Raw genomic sequence first — 23,032 nt, forward strand, 5'->3', positions numbered from 1 at the left:
GAGATGTTCCGAATGACAGCCTCCGAAAACTGATAACTAAAAATAACTGCTGCGGCCATGTCCTTCATAGCTGACTGCCTGCCATCTTAGCCCTCCTCTCTCTCTCTTTTTCTATTTGTTCTGTCTGTCTTGTCCTCTTTCATTTAACTGCAGCTACGCTCTTATGTTAAACAGCAATGAAATGTGATGGAATTTCATCAAAGAAGATGGAAGATCCAACAAGACACTTAAAAATCAGTTATATTATAAGTGAGAACCCTTGCTGTGGGAATGTTGCACATGGGCACTTAGGTATGATTGTGCCCAGACATAAGGTTGAAGCAGTGTGTCCTCTATTGGTTTTGCCTCCAGCATTATTTTGAGTGTTGTCGAATGCACAGTGGATCTAAAGTAGGGCAGCATAGGACTAGAAGTCAAACATTTTCCAGTGCTGACACATTTTTATAGATTCCATTGAAATGCCATCTGTCATACCCCCACCTTAAGCAGGGACTTTCTGAATGTCACTGCTGTGCCTTTGAGGTGACCCAGCTCTCTGCCATCCATCACAGCCAACTACAGTTAACGTGTCCATGCAAAGATTGAGGAGTCCAGAGTTGGATAGACCATTACTTGAAATACTTGATCATAGCAGGCTATCAGTAATGTGACACCTTGCTAGGAAGAAGAACCCCAGAGGAGTTGCTGATATTTTGTGTCTTTCCTCGTCTGAGAAGAAAATCCTGTTTTTCCTTTGCACATTTCCTTTACTTGCATTGACATGAGAATCGGGTTTTGTCAGTTTTATGGCCTCATATATCTCCATATCCATTTGCCATTTGATGGCTTTCTGGCAGGACGTCCAAAGTGGTGTTGATTGTGCTAATGATAATGTGTCACAGCGATATGTCCCATGTTAGGCAAGGAGCGGGGCTGCCAGCCAGAAGACAAGGCGACGCTACAGGCCGATTTTGTGTTGTGCTGTAGTAAGTGATTGATGACTCTCTCTGTTGTAGTGCTTTGATTAAGACTCCAGTGATTTATCGCCACTGCTCACAATGTAATTAGACTCTATATATACACTCAACAAAACCGTGTTGTCTTGCTATATGATCCCAAAATGAGCGTGTGTGTTATCTTTATATATTATTACACTATTGTGATGGTGTGCATGTAAATGCTTCCTAAGTCTGCGTGAATAGATTCCCAGGGAAAAAACACAACCCTCTGTTCACTGTTTTGTATTAAAGCAGGAAATGTGTTGCATGTGAGGTATTTATTAAATTATTTAATATGTGATGGATGTGTTTGCCTTTAACTGAAATTGCATTGAGTCTATTGCCAAGGAACTCTATAAATAGATCTCATTTGCTGTGAAAATGCATCCATGGTGTGTTTGGTTGTTTGGGGCTGTGGGTTTTAGTTTGTCCTGGTCTCTTTAGTTTAACAGAAGAGGAGGGCAGATAGCAGATAGCGGATACCAGTGATTCAATCTAAAATGTGTTTATTTCAATTTAAAAACAGCCATTGATGGGCAAAAAGCAGGCTTTGGTGTTTTCCCCAGTGAATATTAAAATCCAGTAAATCTTTTTTTCCACTTTAGGGCTTCTCACACTGTATATTTGCTAACTCTTAGGATAGCCCTGGGCTTAGAGTTGACCTTGGGATAACTTAGCCCCTTTTCACACACACATTGTTAACCCAGGGTTTACCTAAGCCAATGAGATTCACACTGCACTAGCCCTGGGTTAAATGTCCGTTGGAACATGTGACTAATGTTTACATTTATGTTTACATTCAGATTACTTTAGTCTTGTTTTACACCTGTATCATTTCGCCCTGTGTTCAGCTGGTTTCCAGGGGATAACCCAGGGTTTGAGGGCTTGACCTGCTCCAGAGCAGGGTGAGCAAGCCCTAAACTAAAGCCAGGAATAGCCCACTTTGGATTGTGCCAGTGTGAACATTTCTTAGCCTGGCATTAAGAAGGTTCTAATGCTTTTAGTCCTGGGTCCTGCAGTGTGAAAAGCCCAATTGCAACTACGGATGGAGTAAAATAGCAACCATATCAAATCCTAGGTTCACACTGCCAATGTCAACATTGTAACACAAAGAGGCTGGTCCAGATCTATCTTACATGGGGTTGTCGCAACATCACCAAGGTGTTCAACAACATAATCCATCTTCCTAGCGTGAGGGGTGTAGCGTCATTGCTGGTTTGCACTTTGTTCTTCCTGTTTCTGATGGGCAGAGCCCCACAGACAATTTGGGCTTGGCACTTCCTGCCTACAGGGGTGGAGGACATGCCATGATTTATCTGCATTTTTCCCCGCGCTGTTTGGTTTCTAAGATGGAGTAAAGGCCGATATGTAGATAGTAACATGTAGTCTTAAATGCAGCCGCTGCAACGATTAGTGTGTCTTTTTGATTAAAGTTTGACTCTAATCCTGCAGTTATATTTAAAATGGTTAATTACTTACTGATTACACTTTCATTAACTTTTAAAGGCAACAGACCTTTGACTCACCTTTGATTCTCATTCAGTCTGTAAATTCACCTCACATGACTCTGGCTATGACCAAAAGCAGGCACAATTGTTTATTTGAAACTCTAGGAAGACGGACATTTACAAATGGGAAAACATGACACTTTGCACATTTTCAGCTTACATTTAAATTCATGTTAGTTACAGATTGCAAATAAAAATAAAGACATACAAGCAAACCTGGCAAATAATTACATTGAACTAAAGAAATTTGCTGTCCAGTTCAATGACAAGATTGATACAACTCATATTTGTCTGCATGGTTAATAGAAGGTATGCGCATGATGTCACAGAAGGCAGTTACGGTCCTTACTGCTTACCAAAGAACCACTGATCCAGCTCTTTCCCATTTTAGATGTGTTGTTTGTGTTTTAGCTGATTCAAGCTAACACTGCTGCTCGTCTTTCTGCCACTCAGTGAGTGTAACTGCGTTCTGTGACATTATGCACATACCCTCTATAGGAAGCTACAGCCAGCAGGTTATTAGCTTTGCTTTGCATAAAGTCTGGAAGCAGGGGGAAACAGCCATCAAAGAAGATCAAATGTGTTCATTAGTGAGCTTTTAGGTTCTGGGAGTAGGGTGTTTTTTACATGTAGACAGAGCCAGATTAGCTTTTTCTCCATTTCCAGTCTTTGTGCTGAGTTAAGCTAACCGGCTGCTGGCTTTAGCTACATAATTAATATGGGCGTGACAGTGGCATCAATCTTCTGATCAGCTCGAGTTCTTGGGAACCACCACTAGAAGATTCGTTTTGAGCTCATACAGTGGTACATGGGCTGATGGTAGAACAAGTATTTCATTCATTATTTTAAATGATTTTGGCACTAAGATTTGTTTAGAATTGCACAGGCCAGCCAAATATCACAAGACAAACAATTTCATGGACCTGTGCCTGTCCATTATGCTGATTTGTATAAGTGCAGTGTTAATATCAACCATGATATATTCCCTCTGTTATTATCTTTTATATTTAGGAGAGGCTCACTAAGTGTCCTTCAAGGACAGCGGAGGAATTACTTGCAGGAGAACCTTAAGACAGTGTAACGGAAATTTCCCTCTGGCTATTTCAACAGCGTTTATTCCTGCTTGCGCTTCCTATTTCCTGTCCTTCTCAGCACGTTTCCTGCTCTGCCATTCCTACTGTTCCTTCTTCACTATTGTCCCCTCTTGCTGAAAAGACACATTGTGCATTGTGGAGACAACATCCAGTCTGTCAGCAGCACCCAAGCATTTCCTCACGGGAGTGAAACACCTAGGAATGAAGTGACAAACAGCAGACAACAGATTCAGACTTCAGGGTTCAGAATTTTGATCCAAGAAGGATGCTAAATCTGACAGAGAAGGTACATATCAAAAAAGAAACTCCTGCTTTCCAAAAATGTATTGTGTGGCGTGTATTACCTCAGTGGACAAGTTTTTGAGCAATGTTGCTAGGCAATCTTGTTGGTGGGAAGTCCGACTATGCTTTGAACGGAGAGCGGTGGCGCGGGGAGGCTGGCGGAGTGATGGGGGAAGGGGATCACAATAGTAATCTTTACTCTTTACCATTGACGGCAACATTGCCCAGCACCATTGCTCTAAAAGTTGCTCCGTGTATCATCAGCTTAAAGCAGTGTACACAGTGGGAGCACAATACAGAAGAGCACTTGGCCAGTAGCACTTTGTCAGCTCAAATATTTCTAAGGTCACCTCAAGGGCCACTCTGATGTCATCTTCGGGCAAAAATGTAACCATAACCAAGTATCCATTTTTCATTCCTGCACATGACAGAATCTGTGGTGCAGGGAATGTGATTTTCCATTTCCATCAAAATATCAAACCTGCGACTGATCTAGTAAATTGCAGTATGACAAAGTAGAGCAATGACTCATTGCTGATCTCATTTGGTCAATGAAGGAACATCCACTTCAGAAATTTCCTTCGATCTTTTTATTGGTGGCAAGTTGTGCTTGATCCTAATCAGATCATGTAAATCCAATGATCAAAGCAAACAAAATCAGACACACTTAGGTAAGTCCCACACCCTGCCATTCCATATAAATAGCCATGATTCATGACAGAGAAGCTGTCTGCGCAGTTCCCACCCTAAGGTTTAACCCCAGGGAGTTCTTTAAAACATTTAGAACATTCTATGTTCTCCTCTTTCCTCTGCAGAGCATGGGGCAGGGTGGAGCTTTAGGAAGTGGGGTATATCCTTCCTTTCCACACAGAACATGACTGAGGAGAGAGGCTGGAGAAGTGGATGGCTGGGGCTCTGAACCAGTGATAGGACTACAGATACCACTAGCAACTTACAGTTTATCTCCTCTGTCACTGGACTCAGATGTTTACAACTGATCTTCATATGAAACAGTCACAGGAGATAAAGTATCATGAAATCTTTCACTACCCCCACTAAAGTAATAAACTGCAGTACACCTGGCAGCACGGCAACCCTTGGGAGTTAAATTGCCTGTTGGATTTGCGCAGTAAAAGTGACACCTGAAAGAAAACATGCCCTTCTGTCATAGCAACTCCATTGCAGCAATATGTGTTTTATCCTTCTAATATTGTAGTTCTCTGCAGCTCGGACAGTAAGATGTAGATGTTCCATCTACTGAAACAATAATTAATTGTTATTTGCAATCATAATGGCAATTAATCTTGACTATATCACATAATGAAAAGAGTAACGTTTCTGTTTGTTTTTCACTTTGATCTATGCAAAGTGACCAACCAACTTTGGAAAAACATGGCCAACTGTAGATCAGTATGCACAATATCACTCATGTTGACATGTCAAAAGATTGTTCATTTGTGTTCATTCATTTTGTGTCTTGCAATCCTTATGCTGGCTTTATCTGCAGGACAATATAATGTCACTGAGCGGTGCAGACACTGTTTGAATTCCTCACTATTGCGAATACCATGACAAGAATAATGCAGTTTCAAGAATAGCTCCAGTTTATTACAACTTATAACTTATTTTTGTACTTAACATTGTATTAACCCCCACGACCCTGTACGCAGGAAAAGCGGTTGACGATGGATGGATGGATGGATGGATTGTATTCACCAAGTTAATTGTGGTGCTGTGGCAATGTGGAGATGTCCCTTAAAAGAAGTCTGATGGGGCCAGAAACACACGCAGTTAAAGGATAATATAGATTTTAAACAAACCCTCGGGTAAGCCAAACAATGAATGCAAATGGTAAAATGATCAAACACTGTTCTGTTCATGGCTCTCATCAACCCCACAGTTGTTAAAAAGTTCTGATAAAAACTCTGGCTAAGTTTGTATAAACTTGTCTGGACGTCTGACTGCTGATGTGTCGTGTTCCCAGATCGTAGCAGTTACTTTGGTGAGTGCAATGTTATCAGACAAGACTGCCAAAACTATAAGAAACAATACATATTTTGCATAGGTGCCATTTACACTGGGTGTGCTAGGGGCAACTCCCCACCACTTTTTAAAAGCATAATTTGTTAAACCTTCTGAAATATAGCTTGCAGTTAATAACAAATGAAAATGCCTTTAGAGACGTTTATTTGCACATTAAGAAAACTTGCAATGCAATTAAAATATGTAAGAAACAAATGTGCATTATCCTAAAAAAGTAACTTACGGTAAAAAAAAAAACAAGCTACTGATTATAAAATGACCCAAAAACTTGCAGCACCAATCAGTAACTTTAACTACTTTGTGACACAGTTTGTTTTTGACCAGGTTTGCCGTTCTCTCCCTTTGAACATGACAAAAGAGGAGGGAAGACTAAATAATGCATATGTGTTGCCTCAGCAGGGATGATATTACATGAGAAAAGTTGATCTACAGGAGAAACAGATCTGAAAGCAACATAGAACGCCTGAGAGCTGCACTGCATTATATTCTATTATATTTATTAGTGCCGGGCAACGATTAAACTTTTTGTGCATAACAATGCGATTAATCACAAGAAAATCATGTGATTAATCGCATTGTTATGCACAAAATTGAATAATGAATTCTAAAGTAGTGTATTGCGCACTTTTAATTTAAATGTACTGCTATATACACAAAAGTGCAATAACGTGGTTTGCAAACACTTTAAACAAATAAGGTGCTTTTTACCAGCAGTAGCCTATTCCCACAGTAGCAATAAAATATTTCTTGTAAATCTCAATTTAAACATTAATGTAATCAAATCAAATATTAAACCAAATTTGCCACTGCCAGGGCATTACCTTTTATCTAGCTTGTTAAAACAAGTTACCATCAGTCCCGTTTTCTTGGGGTTTTTTCTGAACAGGTATCAGCAGAAACATTTTACTTTAATGTTCAATCAGTAGCACGTTTCCCTGCTAGAGTGAGGTGAAGTGGTGAGGTTTAGTGACAAGCAGGTGCATTCCCATTAAACTGTCACAGTTGTGCTCGCCTCACGCCCCCCTTAATTATTGTTGCTAAGTCCGACAAACTGTCGGACCTGACTGTTTTTATCAGCGCACTGCCACTGTTTATTACTGTACTTGGAGAAATATTGTCAAATTTTTGGAAAAACAATCTCAAAAAGAAGCAGACAGTTTTGCAGTTGCACTGTGCAATTAAAGGTTGTATTCAGGCTGTCAAACTGACGTAAAACAAATTATGATAGAAGCTAAAGCCTACCGATCACAGAGTAAAAGTGAACCACCATATTACCAGACTATTGAGAAAGAGGACAGCGATATTAAGGATCAACACTGTTCCTGTACAGCTGGGTACAATCATTAAAAAGCAGAACAGTAGGGCTTTATAACGTTACATTCAGTAATAAGTTAGCTAGCGTTAGCTAATTAACATTACATTAGGAACAATCCACGGCCTACATTTTTCTGAATTTGTTTTAGGTTTTGGAAAGGGAATAAATCTTACTTCTCTTTTCAGCCTCTCTGGTTAGCAAATGTAACTATTACAAGTGCCACAGGAACAGTGTTTGACCATATCTTGGAAAAATACAGCAAAAGAAAGCAAGAAAATGACTCCTTTTACATTAGAGTCAATGGAGTGCAGCCATGAAAGTGTTGGACTTCAGTTAGAGCAAGACCTATATACTGTGATTGTCCAGTCACGTGTTCAGGGCGTGGCTTAGCGAAGGATCAGTTGTCTTGAACTTTTTGTACGGGACACACAGCACAAATCATTGGAAGAGAGACTGATCCTCGAGTTTCCAGAATCTGTTACTGTTTAACAGGAGGGAATTCGCTTGGCAGAGCATCCTTGCAAAACTAGATGTTGGCCTATCAGGTAAAGTTATGTAGCCAATAATTTTAACTTAAGTTAAATAGGCTACAGCTGTGTAGCGCACAGAAGCCATTGCCGTGGTTACTCTCCATAGAACGCCTGCCGTTTACTCGCGGAGCGCTGTCTTACTTACTTACTTAACTGTGTTACTTCTCCCACACGCTGCAGCGTAGTCTTCTGAAGCCTCCCTCCGCTGCTTGTTTGGGTGGGTGATTTGCAGGCTGATCAACATCCCACCCCTACTTTGACCCATGGTTTGACTGTACGTGTGTTCAGAGACAGTGAGCAATGGACTTTCAAAATAATAACTGCGTTAACGTGCGATAAAATAATTGTCATTGTTAATTAATTAATGCATTAACGCAATAATAATGCATTAACATGCCCAGCCCCAATATTTATATATTTTGAAATGCCACAGGCTACCTGAATTCTGTGTTTCCTTTTACATAAATAAAAACATTGCCACCATAAATTGGTTTAGAAACTTTCACCAGAATGCAGGAAATGAAGTGTTTAATGATCAAAATTTCCTGGCGGAGGTCCCCCAGACGCCCCACTCATATGTTATCATTGACGATATTTTTATAAACACTGTTTAAGGATCTTTTTGTCTCGTTCTCACAAACCTAATATCGCGTATCTTGATGTCAGCCCCAATCTGAGCCCCTATGTCCACACGATTTTTCAACACAAAGTGACGTCCTTGCTATTTTGAAAATAATAATGGAATAATCACACATTAATTTCTGTTTGATGACATAACAGTGGATCCCCTGGTGCGGATCCAAGAAACTTGCCAGCCAGTGTTGAGCTCAGTGTTCTCCCCAACCCACCATAATGAATTCATTAGAGCGCAACTAAAATGAGATCTTGATTAAAAACAATTTGGGTGCTAACTTATTTATTAAGCAAGTAGTGTTTATCAGCTCCTGTGGGCCGCTCAGTGAAGCAATGGCCGTCACATGACTCAGTATAATACATATGGGAACACAGAGACACCCACACATTCACCTCTAACACTTGCAAGTAAATGTATGTTGCACACATTCCCTTTCGTAACCCAGGCCAGCTGAGGCCTCATCATACCAAACAAAGGATTACTCCCCCCTGTCTCTTTCTGTCTACCTCTCTCCCCCTTGCCTGAAGTGATGAGTCTGTCATATGTCACTGTCTCCCAGCATCACCCTGAGTGATTGCCAGTCCAGACACCCACATGCTTGTACCACTAACCCACCCAAATGCCCGGGAAATTAAATGCTCCACAAAGGTAATAAAGAGAGTAAATCTTGGTTGTGTTCTCTACCGACGGCCGGGCTATTGTGGAGGCAGGTATTACCAAATTAAGCCCAGGGCAGAGCCCAGCACTCCCTCATTACACCTCATCTAGTGGGGATTTACTGCTTTTCTAAAAACAGCTTGCCTACAGCTGTATTCTTAGTGTGTGTGAGTAGTGTGCTGTTTTTGAGCAAGTGTGTGGGTTTTGTGCATATGTATGGGATAGAGACTGTTCAAATCAGTTGTCTATTCACATCATTAAAGCTCTCCTGAATTAGCATGTGATGTTTAAAAGTAGTCCTTCTCTTGTGTGATTTTGTATCTTGGACTGTAAGACTTAAAATACTGATTTAAAAGTACAGTACTGAGTATAATAATAGTCATAGTCATAATAATAGTCATACCTCTGTCTGTTAAATAATTGCTAATGAGGCAGCGTGAACAGCTTGCACAGTGACTGCAACAAACATGATAAAACCATTCATTTTGAACAGATTTTCCCTCCTGATAACAGCTGCCGAGGAACAGATTAATAATGAAGTAGAAAATTAGATTATGCTGAGTCATTAAGTTTATAACTCTCTGTAGAAGTAGATAATGCTTCCGCTAGTGATCATAACTGTTGGCTCAAAGTCACCAGAATGCTTGATTATAAATGAAGTCCGTGAAAATGTTCCACCAGTAGGGGCTGAATTACTTTTATTGAAGTGCAAAGACAGTTTGTGAGTTACCAACAGCATCGAATAACTCAGTTTTACCCTTAAGATATTAAGACAAGAAAACGATAAGACATACACAATTTATAATTTCTTATAATTACATTTGAGTGTAAATGGCTTAAATTTTGTGGTTGTCTAAATGTCCTGTCATGTTCATTTCATGTGCACCACTTTGCCACTCCTCAAAATGCATTCAGCTCAAGACTGTAAAAAAAATCTCTTGCCTGGTGTCCACTCCATTTCAACAACAAACTGTTGTGGTATGTAGAACAGAACTGACACTTTTTTTCACACACACAGTTGCATTAATGTCGCTAGTTAACAGCTTGGGGTGGGCCCTCAGTAGGTTTGTTGGTTTGCATTTTACACACTGTCCTCCTACAGTCGACCAACCTCGCTGTTTTCAGGGCTTTTCAAGTAATCCTACAACTCACAGTTTATCGCCTCTGTCAGTGGACTCATCTGTTTACAACTGATATTCATATGAAACAGTCACAGGAGATAAAGTATCCTGAAAGATTCACTACCTCCACTAAAGTAACACACAGCAGTGCACCTTGCAGAATGGCAACCTTTGGAGGTAAATTGCCTGTGAGATCTGCATTGTAAAAGTGACACCTAAAATGTTCTTCTGTCATAGCAACTTCATTGCAGCAGTATTAAGTATTAAAATGTGTTTTATCCTTGGAATATTGTAGTTCTCTGCGGCTGGATCAGTGAGATTTAGATGCTCCATCCACTGATACAATATTCATTTTTATTTGCAATCATAAAGGTATTCGACTATGTCACATTATGAAAAGAGTTATGTTTCTATAAATATTTCATCTATTTGCATTCTTCACACTGTCTTCCTAGAGCCGATCCACCTGGCTGTTTTCTGGGTGAAGTAATCGATCGGCACAGCAGGGGACAAATGGTTGTCATTAGCGTCGAGGTATATTTTGAACAGATTCATTTATCTCAGAAGATGGAAACCTTCTGAACAAATAATGAAATTTGCATTTAGGAACCATGCGTTTTTAAACTATAGGATGCAAGACATGTAAGACATCAGCAGTCAAAAAGTGGAAGCTTCCTTCGTAAAAAGACAACCCACAGGAAAATATCTGTAAAATGTTCAATCACAGTCAAGGATTTAGCATGTGGGGTGTTGATGGAGGATCAATACAACTCCATCATGGCTAAGCTGTCCCCTCACTGCTAACAAACACACAACATTCACCACTTTGTGATGTTCATGAACAAACCAAATCTGATAAAAGCATAGAGGTGTGCGTCTGTTTTATACACCTGAGATGTGATCGCACACATCGCAGTTGCCCATCTTAATTTTGTTTTCTGCTGAATCTCCCCCAAAATATCTCCAGCATTTGATGCTACAGCTGTTTTCTGCTCCATATCATTGCCTTGAATTCTGTTGAACAGAGTGTTGAACTAGTTCGTCTATGTGTGGCCCTGTGATGGACTGGTGACCTGTCCAGGGTGTACCCCGCCTTGCGCCCGATGTCAGCTGGAATTGGCTCCAGCCCCCCCCGCGACCCTGTACACAGGATAAGTGGTTGACGATGGATGGATGGATGGATGGAGAGTGTTGAACTAATGCATCCTCTGCCGCCATCTGATATGAACAGTGAGAAATCAAAGAAGAGCAGGTGTTCCAATGTCATATTTTTCATAATGTGCAATGTGTATATCTGTGAGAGCGGCCCTTGCTGAAATACAGGAACATTTAAGCTGCTGTTCATAAGAACCATATATTACTCTTGTTTATATTCTTCCCATGGTGATACTGAGGGTTGAAAAAATGCCCTATTTGTGACAGTTAAAACGATAAAAACATAAATGGGGGTAAAAAGGCATGATCATTGTTTATTGTGGTTGTGTAATTTCCATGTTGCCTGAAACTAGTAACAAACAGATATAGGCTATCCTTCAAGATTTCCAGAGTAGTTTATGCGAAACGTAAAAAGTCCCAACAGGTGGGAGGCCTGTGGGTCCACCCTCAGGTAGGTCAGCACAAGAGATTAGATTCAAAGCCTACAGTCAAATACAGCAATACTTCAAGCCCACAAAAAAGCAACACCTTCTCTTATCATTTCCCCCGGCAAAAGCCTTTGTGTGTAGAGAGGAAAAGGTGAGAGACAGAAAAACTGCAGCAATTAAAAGAAGAAAAGAGGGGCAAAAAAGAGAGTTGCTAATGGGGGGAGAACATAAATCAAATCCATGTGTTTTTGAAAAGGAGATAAGGGAAGGTGGTGTTGGAAGAGGGGGAACCATCTGTCTCTGTGGACAAAGTAGTGCTGAACACTTGCTTTTAAGCACATGCTCAACTGATTACACATACATTACATCACTATGTACTGAGGTGGGATGTTCCTGTGAAAGGCTGGTGGCTCACAGGAGATGTTGGGATTTACACCCTGTGGGGGTGACTGTTGCCCCCCTCAGCAGTGAGAGATCCTATCAGTTGGTTCTTGAGTAAAAGAGCATCATTATAATGCGCTTTAAAACCTCACACTATGATTAGTCTGCAAGTTAGCATGCACTATATAATTCCAATCAATCCAATGTTATGTTTGTTTAATCCAAGTGTGTTCTGTAATCTTTGCTTGAGACTTATGGGATGACATTAATGTGATCAGATATACAACTAAGAGAATGTTTTCATACCTTTTTCACTTCTTCATCATTTTGGTGATCGTTAAAGAGTGTAATTTATACGTTTTGTTTTTAGCCGCGACAGCGTCATTTGCGCAGTCGGTCAGTCCACCACTTGGTCCAGGATGAATTATCTCAACAGCTATTGGAAAGATGTTCATGGTCACTAGAGGATGTATTGTAATTACTTTGGTGATCCCTTAATTTTTCGTCTAGTGCCACCTTCAGGTCAAAATTTAGTTTTTACCAATACCAAATACCTGCAAAACTAATTACATTCCCAACAGTCTCAGCTGTATTTGTGTGTTTGGTGCTCCTTATCATATGCATGTTAACATCGTCATTGTGAGCGTGTTAGCATGCTGATGTTGGCACAGAGCTGCTAGCATGGCGGTTGACTCTTTGTCCTGTTTAATTACAATTCCTCATGCTCAGACTTCTGACCGCCTTACGTAATTAAAACCACTATTTTCAACACGTTTTCCATGTCATGCCAGAGGAAAATCATGGTTTTACTCCATGTGGTTTGTCATCTCAGTGTGAATCCCATGGGGAATGTTTAATCTGAAACCCATTTGTTTTAGCCCAATTACAGAGATGGATGCTAGAAATATCTGATACAGGTCTCTCACATGTAAGATTGTGATTCTGGCTAATTACATTTGCTGACAAAGTGTAAACTAAATGTTGGCATGATGTATTGTAGCCTGCCACCTCCTCCCACCTCCAACGCCATGCATCACAGTGATTGAATAGCTTTAGAGGCATCAACAACATTCACCAATCACTTGTCTGCCAGAAGTAAAAGTCAATGACATTATGTCTATTTATGTGTTTTGATTAATTGTTAGAAATTGCCTTTTCAGTGCGCATCTCCCTGGCGCTTAGAGGACTAGCTGTTGGCAGTCATTTCCATAATCATGTTAGTGTTTGGCTTTGCCCTTCTGTCCCATTATAATTCCACACAGTAATAGATGCACATCGGAGATGAGATTGTGACAGCCTTGTCCTCTGCAGGTTAGGACACTGGTCACAGCTGCGCAAAACAAAATCTGTTTTATAAATGTGCTTTAATCTCATTGAATTTGATACTTTGAATACATGCACTTAACTGATTTTGAATTGAAATTTTTGTTTGCACCACTTTAGCCTGAAGTTGGTGTAACGTAAAGCACATTGGTGTAAATGTGTCTGTCTTAAAATGTGCTTGTGCTCCGCTTACAAAATCTCCAGGGAGCTTAATGACTATGCTGTTAGCTTGCTGCTATCTATCTGACTGAGACATCTCCTTTTCCATCTGAGCATCCACCTACAGCTTCATTTCCCTGCCCGTCACAGTCCGCTCCGCCAACTATATGTCGCAAGGAGGCATGGTTTGACAAAAGCCACTCTGCCACATATTACATCTCATTTTACTGACACTAGTTGTGCACCTACTCTGTAAGACCCAAGTGGACCTCACCCCTTAACCTCACCTTATGAGAGTAATGAAAGGTGCAGCTGTGGATAAATGTAGACCACCTCCCTGTGCACACACACATTCACACCTCCCAAAGGCAGCAGGGGTAAAAATGCTGAAAGGGGTTGTTGCTAAAAGGAACAGGGGTTTGTTTAGCACAATAAGCATGTGTCCATCCTGAGGAGAACAGAAATCCAATAGTGAGATTTGCCCCAAGGATGATATCTCCTGTTTTATTGCCTGTTTATGTCTGTGTTAGCACAAACATTGTAATGGAGCTCATAAAATGTGCATACTGCTTGAAGGTACAGATTTTGTCACAGTGGGTACCTATTGCTACTACGATGGAAAAAGCACTGATGCATGTACTTTCTGAATGTTATTTTTTATCTCTTTCATGTTCATATATTGCAAAACACAATAGACAAAATCAAAAAAACAATGTCACGACTAAATTTTAACATGATAAAATGAAAACATTAAACAGCATTCTGCCTGGCAACACTGACATCCTACACAACTTATGCTAAGGCTAATATCAGTTTCATCCTCATTCATGTTGCAATCTACAGATACAGAGAGAATTGGAGAGACTATAATGATGATAATGGCAGTTTCATGACATTCTACTGGCTAATTCAGTTCACTGACAGCAATGCCATTTAAATACATCTAGTTAATTGAATCAGCCACGATTCATTAGCTTAGTCGAAAATTGTTGCTTCTATTGCAACATGTATTTCTCAATAACAGTCAGATATGTTTTGCCAGGACTCAGTACTATGGGTTGAATTTGGCTTCACTACAGGGAAACTAAATTCAATTGAATAAAACATGACAAATATGAATGCTCCAAATTATTTTGTCTGGTGGTCCAGCTATGACTTCAGCTGTGCTTCACCTCCAGGTGCCACTTAACCACAATATATATATTTTTTCTACCTTGCACACACACAGATAAAATATAAACAAATATTTCAGCCTTTACACACTTAAAAGACACTTTCTCTACAGCAATATAGCTTTATTACCTACTTAAGCTTTAAGTGGCTCCATCACCTGACATTTAAATCTCAGTTATTGCACTAGCGCCACAGTGCTGAATTCATAAACCAATATGACACAGCAGAGCCAAGACCCCACTCAAGAAAGCAAGTGTGGGCATTGCAGACAATGGCCACTAGGTCAATGGGGGGTGAGGAGAAAAAATGAGTCCCAGGAGACGGAGTAAGAGGGATTATCACTGCACCAAATAATGACAACTCAAGCAATATCACCTCGCCAGTGACAGTAAGGATCAGTTTGGTTCATTGTATCAAAGCTGACCCTTTTGACCTCTTGGTTACCATGGAAACACATGGCTATAGAGCGGTTGCTGTCTACTGACATCAGCTGACGCAGTGTTGAGAATGACACCCATCACTTGGGGCAGATATTACTTGGCTTGTCCTCTCTCTCTTCTGTTTCCCACTGAGAGACAGATGACCTGAAGGTGTACAGGTCAAAGTACGTTTCATTATCACCAATTTAACCACACCACCAGGCTGTAGCAATGTTGTGACCTATGCATTGTTGTTGATTATAAATTGCATGATCAAATATACATACTGAAGCATATTGCACACTTTGGTGGTTTTGCAGCTTCCATAAATGAAAATTGACCGTTCTGTTTATGCTTATGTTGGTAGAAAAGCCTCCGGTTTGTACATGAAGCATCCTCCCCCCGTCACACCCTTCATCCCCTGAGGCCCACTGTGTGTGAGAAAACACAAGAGCCTGGCTGAAGCCACCTCAGCAAAATCTCTGACCAGAGATAGGACAGCTAGATCGCTCATGTCCCTTGAGTGTGTTTCAATGTGTGTATGTGTTGGAGAGATAAAAAGAAATAAAAGAAAGGATAAGATCAACTTGAATGACGATGCCACTGAGAATGTTACTGAGAATGAAAGGGAAGAGAGAGAAGTTTGGGGAAAACAATATTGTTACATTAAAATAAGCATCTATGTCTTGCCATTAACAGCCTCCTACAGGGTCACCTCGTGTTGACAGAATGGACATCAATTTCCAGGGATTTCCAGGGACATGGAGCACAAAATGAGTTGCCTGGAGTGAGTAAGTAAAAGATGCAAAGACCTGACATAACATAGGAATTAAAATTCATTAAATTGTTTAATGATAAGTTTGGTCGTGCTGTATATTTTCGCATCAAAAGAACAAAACCACCAATGAATTGATCCTAAGTATTGTCCGTGAAGCTTATTCCTCTGTGCCATAGACCTCCATTGCAGCCTGAGATTATTACAAACACATCAGTGAGCCCCACTGTTGCACTGGATGACATGTTCCTTGATTACCATGGACATGGACACTGTAGTTTATTTTGAGTTAATCCCACTTACACTGTCCTGGTCTGGAAAATACTGAAAACCAAATCCATATTGATCTGCACTGAAACATTTGCTTAATTTAGATTGTAATGTAACTAATGTAAACAGTCAAGACCAATTTGACTCATCTTATTTTAAAGCACATCTCATCATAATTTCCTGTCAGTCAGAGATGCATCTTATTTACAAAGGACATAATTATTCCTAAACAAAAGCCTGGTGGACAGACAAAAGGGAGTTTGTGGTGGCTGTTGATATTGTTCTATCAGCCAGCTCGAAGGGAGGAAGTCCTCTGTCTGAGCTGCCAGGCCTGGCTATTTTTTGGGCGAGGAGGGGGGAGGGGGTCCTGGGGATAAGAGACTGCCGTGTTATCTTTGTGTAAAAGGTCACACAGGTCTGGCGGAAGAAGCAAAAGCAACAACCATCTGTGTTTTCCACACACTCTATTGCCGCTATCTGGACCACAGAGAGCTGAGTGAACACACACTCATATCTGTCCATGCGGGTCATATGATGAAAGATGCATTGTCAGAAGAAGTTGGAAAGCCCCCAGATATGTTTTCCTTCTTGTGATGTGTGCATGGGAGTATTATTGTTTTGTGTATGCACATGCTATTGCTCAGAATAAATAGTACTGTTTATCAGAGGTTTGACTTATGGTTTGCGCTGGCATTGTGCAGAATGTTGTGTGTGTGTGTGTGTGTGTGTGTGTGTGTGTGTGTGTGTTTTTAATCATGTGACAAACCTTTAAGGATGATATTTCATTTTGAAACTGTCGTATTAAAAACAAAATGAATGGTTTAGCTCTGCAGTCAGTGCACTCTACACATTTCAGCATTGTATATGGTTTTAAATTACACAGTTTCAGTTTGCATGTTACATAAGTCACACAGTGTGCTCACACCTTTGGCTAGACTTGCGTGAGACTGTTTAAGAGCTCTGCCAAAGACGTGTGTTTTACTAGCAGGAGTATCTGCATCCTCCCAGTCTCCTTTGGCTGAGCAATGTGAAAACAATCACACAGAGAGTAAATTCTGGCTTGGGGCTTTTTTCATGATCCTGTTGTTTTCCCTCCAGATCCTTTACTGCCGTACACGATCAGAATGGCAGTACTGAATGGCACGCACACACTTGCTTCATGTACACACATATATGCAGGCATGTACAGCACACACCTGCATGAACGCACTCACATCTTACAGGCTGCGAGCAGTTCTCTTGCAGGGAGTTCATGTTATATTGCCAGATGGGACCTGAGTGTTTAAGGCCATTAAAATGATCAACAAAAAATACTTCTGAGATTAAGGAAATATATAATGCAGTAAAAAGAGAGATACGATTTCAACAGTCTCTCACAATGAAAGGGCGCGACAGTGCTCGTTAATCCGTGACGCCAAAAGCCTGCGTATAATGTTTTGACTGTGTTATTGTGCTTTATTTAGAGAGGACATAAATGCTTCTTTTTTTTATAGGGCTCCCTTTTTTAGACCAGTAAATCATTGTTTTTACAGTGCAGCTTGGGGGATTATCTCTGCAGCAATAGTGAAGAAGAATAACAAATTCAACTGTTATCGGAGTCTGACCTACTCTCTTGGCTTTGGGCTAATTAACAGCAATGTGACAGCTATTGTGCCATAGCCATGGCCTTTTACTACAGAGCAATAATACTTTGTTTTAATGTAATGTAACGGTGCTGCTGCTTTATCTTGGAGTAGGCTAGACATAACACAAACAGCACTTCTGAAATTACCAGTTAATGTGACCTGATGAGCCTGAGTCTCAATCATTATTTGGATTAGTTATGCGTCATTTTTAAGAAAGTGCTTATGCATGGTAAAAATCCACATTGTGATGACTACAGCACTGGAACAATAACATACCTCCAATATTTTTAAATGGAATATTATGTGTCTTTATTATTTAAATGACAACAATGACACAGACCAGTTTCATTGATTTGCTTCTGAGTTCTGGAGGCCCTGTGGGGAATTAAGCCTGTATTTGCTGCTTTTTGATAAAATGCTGACTTCTATGGTCCACCTGTTTACTGCAAAGCTGTTGTGTGTGTGTGCGTGTGTGTGTGTGTGAGCATGCATGCAAAGGCAGTCACTGGGGGCTGGTGGAAGGGGGTCCTGGCTTTACATTGTTGGGAGAGTGGAGGATACACTGCTGACGTTACAGTTTTCTTATTTCACTCAGGTTGCACGTAAATATTTTTATGCAAAAAGACACCTGAATTTTATGTGCACCAGCATTTTTTTGCGGTTCTGTTTAATAATACATTGCCTATAATGTCACAGTTCTGTGTCAAAGACAACCAAACTCCATTAATCCTAAAATAATCTCTGCACTATTCAGTTTTCTGACATTTTAATATAGTCTGTTGTCCTGTTATATACATATCCTCTACTCTGAAGTAATCAGAATCTAAAGCTTGTGGCAAATACACAAGTCTGAGCTTGTGCACAGCTGGAAATCAATAAAACATGTCAATAATGATTCGATCCATTAGAGCAGTCAAACGCTTTGCCATCCAATTACAAAGGTGTTTGGGTCACTTTAAAGAGTGAAAGACCTAATCCTGATTGCCCTTTATTATCACATAAATCAATACCGGAACTTCATACACAGCCAATTTGCATAACTGCATGATTAAATGCCTTCTTTTCTTAGAAATTAATTCCATAGCAAAGCTACCACTGACATACATTACAGAACACACTGTACCACAATGGGGCAAAAACCAAAACATGTGCTTTCCAGTAATGAGCTGCATTAGAGTGTGATGTCACATAGCTGTAGTCTCAGAAGGGAATAAAAACACAGCACATTCATTCAGCCCAGTGTCCAGTCGCTGGCAAAGCAGGTGTTATGGATTGTCTCAGCTCTGGGAACAAGTTGCTGACCCCTTTCCCTGATCCCTTTCCTGTTTGGCGTTGTGTGTGCAGCCGAGTTGAGGGGAGATAGAGTCGGTTTGTTCCCTGCTACTACCGCATGTTTTTGCAGTAGTATATATATCCATTCCCCTTTTCTCTTCCAGTCAAGTCATGTTCCAGGTGGGGTGACAGAGCACAGCACGCAGCTACAGGCGGGCCAGGAAATTTGTGTCCTCTGTCCAAAAACATGTTTTGACCGTCTGTGCCACATCTGGAGGGAAATTTACTCCTAGAGCCATTCTTTTCTGCAGCCACATTACACAATACTCTTGACAGGTTCTATTTGCACACCCTGCCAAAGCAAAACATATTTTGCGCAAACGAAACAACAACAAAAAAGGTCATATGTAGCAATTGTGAGTGGAATACTCTTGAGAGAGTCAAATTGGCACTGCTTAAAGAACCAGAGTAGAGCTATCTTTAGTCATCCAACTCAAAAACAAAAGGTTACTTTATGGCAACTATAAATGTGCTACTACTGACACATTAAAAATGGTCTTGGCTTCAACACTCCTTAATGGTTATTACAGTATCATATTGTAACAAGGGGAAGCAAAACAACTTAGTTACACTGATTTAATTTTTTTGGTTGTTGCGTATTGCGAAATACATTACTCAGCATTCTATTTACACAAATGAACAGCTTAATTACTGCAGCAAACACAATGGGTCGCATCTTCGCAGAAATTATTTCATATTTAATACCCTCTTTAGTAACATGCTTAATTATTTAGACAGTGTATCATAATCCACACCAAATATGTATTGTTTAATTAGATGACCCTCATGCAAGTGCAAAGATAACATGACATTATGACATAACCACCTCTTTGAGTCTGATAGAGCTTTGCACCTGCATCAAAGCTTAATCCTTCCTGCAGCAAACCATCTGGAATGGGAATTTTGCTGTCTGTATAATATATGGTGTATGCCTCTGCAGCAGTCAGGACCAGAGCCCTGCGGTGATACAGCACAGCTAATTATTTTATTGTGCTTCTCTACTCAATCACTATCCACTTCAACCCTGCTGCAAAAATCCCAGAAGTCTGTTATATTGTTTGACCTTCAATGTGTGGGTGTTAAACCAGCATTGAGCTGTCAAATCAAAGACCCCAAGTGGGTGACGAACCCCAGCCTCCCCCTGTGTTGCACAAGGTGCCTCTGTCCTTGAAAGCCCATCATCAGTCCCACACTGAAGCTGGCCAAAGTTAGTCTGTTCCTCAAACATCAGGCTATGCACAGCACCATTCAATCAGCTCTGTTACCTAAGGGGTTAACATCGCCAACATTTCCCATCTGTTGCTAAGGAAGTGTTGCCTGTTGTGCAGGAAACAGGGAGAGCGGTTTCCTGTTATGAAGAGAGGTTTTTAAAGGGTTGCATTCATTCAATCATGCAACAGATGCAGGGTCAGGAAGCCCAGCCACTAGCAAAGGCTTTGGTGTCCTAGAGAAGCTGTATTTGGAAACTGCTGTTAGGAACCTTTCTATGCACTGTTCCGATTCAGCAAATAATCCATGAGCAAAACATACTGGAGAAAACACAAAGAAGAACCTGACTACTGAGTATCTGTGTAATCCTCTCCATACATGATATTGCAGTCATTTCAATCATGCAAAGTATGTCATGACACAGTTGAGCAGCTCATGTAACTATGTGGATCTTAACTGTCTAACTGTATATCAGTGAAGGGGCAAGTGCCATGCAGCAAAACGTGGGTAGATGTGCTGTGAAATTAAAAAAAAACTTGTTGCAAAAAACAGTAGCTGCATATTTAAAGCGTCCATCACCAAAATGAAATACTGGAGATGAATTGTGGCTTGTGGTGTCATTTTTATTGTCCAGAACTCTCATACACAGTGGGTTTGGTATTACCAAACTCTTGCACCTGCTGCCTCTAGAATATGGCACCGCTGCACACATCCGTGGAGCAGTGTCCTGAAATAGAACATGACCAGATGTGAATGTAATAGTCCACTGATGACATCTGTGCAAAAGCCTCTGCAGTAACTCAGATATAATGCTGCGCAGTGCAAAAATTCAACATATAGGCTACAGAGTGGGTTTGGTTCGCGCTCCGTGTTCGCGCTGCTCTGTAGTCCTGCCTCAGGAAGCGCCCAGCAGCGCCTCCCGTTTCCACACAAGAGCGCACCAGTTTACTGTAGCATCAGCACTGGAAATGCACGCCGGTCGAAAGCTCCGATGCCACTCTGCGAACACAGGAGTCTTCCACAAGTAGATTCTCACTGGAGAAAACCAAGACAACATGTTCTGTAACTCTTCCTTTACCACTTGATTCTCCCGCAGTGTGTTTTTGTTTGGATTAAGTTTCCACCTCATTTCGAGGGACACGGTCGGTGTGGGGAAACATGAGAATAACTGTCGGTTGCCGTGGATGATGATGTCCCACCATGAACGCAGGTTGGTTGTTAATCCTTTATGATAATGTGAAGAGTCCATAAACCAAACTTTACATGTTTAACAGCAAACAGTGGTGAGCGTGTGCTCGTGAGTGGGTTCATTTGTGAGGGATGGGGGCGGTGTTAATTAAAGAAATTGGTTAATTCTGTCTGAAAACATATGTCACTGGTTTATTCCCACGTTTGTTACATAGCTGCAAATAAATGTCCAGTACGATTTAATGGCGCCTGCTGTAGTGATTGAAATGAGTTAAAGGTCAAATGAAATATCAACAGTCTGGGGATATAGATTAATCACACAGTTACTGAAATTTCCATAGAAATGGTCAGTTTTCTTATAAAACAATGCAAGAGGGAATAATTATCAATACAGAAATTGGGAATGTATTTAAACCTACGGATACAGTTGCTTCCAGTGGAAGTCTCTACTGGGAAAATGCTCTGTTCTGGGATTAATAAAATTACAATTAGGATTATAATCCATGTCTGTGAAAGTAGACAGAGATTTTTCTATACAGATGGTCACCTGTCTTGCAAGTGCATTGTCCTGTGAAAAAGTTATAAATGGTTCTCTTGTACATGATTTCTGTACATTTTTTATGTACATTGTATAAAAAATAATCTCCCATTAAGTTCTACAGCCATGTCACTTTGGATTTTAGACAAGTAGTTCAATTTAAGCAGGTGACATTTCATCATGAGAAAACAGTCTGAAATCACATCCTGTGAGTTTGGCACAGCTAAGGTCCCAGTGTCTATCTCTTCCTTTGTTTTTCAAACATTTGTTGTAATTGAATTCTTGTTGCATAATTCATATCCTGTTGTTTGCAGTTTGGTGCTTTGTCAGACTGGGACCCTTGTTTTCTCTCAGTTTAATTGTTCTTTGACGCACTCAAAGGACTTTTTCAGCAAAAAAAAAAGTGTGTGTGTGTGTATGCCTATATGTGTGGGGTTGTGTGTGTGTTTCTTTGTCTATGTGAGTATATGTTTCGTGAGAATCAGGGAAGAATGACGAGAAGGAAGTCCATTTGTGTTGTGGAAATCTGTACTCCTCGAGAGGTTCATAGAGGAGTGATGGGGGGCCATGTTGTAAATGTCCTTCCCCCATGGGCATCCTGTGTTTAGTCCTTCTAGGAGACTCTGCTGGAGTAGCTAATGAAGCTGGAATTCTTAAAAGAAAGCGCATTGTGACGTTAATAGATAAATAATTTGTGTAAGTGTATAGTTTCAGTTAGCATTATTTTAGATTGAGAGAATGTCTAGAGAGTGAGACAGAGAAAGAGAAAGAGTAAGAGAGACACTCAGAGGTAGCCAGAGTGCACATAGGGTTTAATAGGATGTGCGTCAGGGCAGGTACCAAATAACAGGAAGAGATCAGGGGTGTACACACTTTGTTAAGTACGGGTGTGTTTC

The 23,032-nt window shown here is 40.6% G+C and overlaps 1 protein-coding gene across 2 annotated transcripts in view; it reads left to right on the plus strand.

Annotated features, from left to right (window-relative positions):
• Positions 1-21,288: 21,288 nt before the first annotated feature.
• The window catches only part of fgd5a (FYVE, RhoGEF and PH domain containing 5a), a 33,901-nt gene continuing 32,157 nt past the window's right edge, over positions 21,289-23,032 (plus strand). The window contains exon 1 of one of the 2 annotated variants that reach the window (XM_038696232.1): positions 21,289-21,620. In XM_038696232.1, coding sequence (XP_038552160.1) covers positions 21,611-21,620 — 10 coding nt within the window. In that variant the 5' untranslated portion in view covers positions 21,289-21,610. The remainder of the gene's footprint in view (positions 21,621-23,032) is intronic. The other variant, XM_038696233.1, reaches the window with a different exon arrangement.

The sequence above is a fragment of the Micropterus salmoides genome, unplaced genomic scaffold (genome assembly GCF_014851395.1).
Source record: "Micropterus salmoides isolate LMB-PRFRI ecotype aquatic unplaced genomic scaffold, ASM1485139v1 Ms_hic_scaffold_4, whole genome shotgun sequence".
Taxonomy (NCBI): Eukaryota; Metazoa; Chordata; class Actinopteri; order Centrarchiformes; family Centrarchidae; genus Micropterus; species Micropterus salmoides.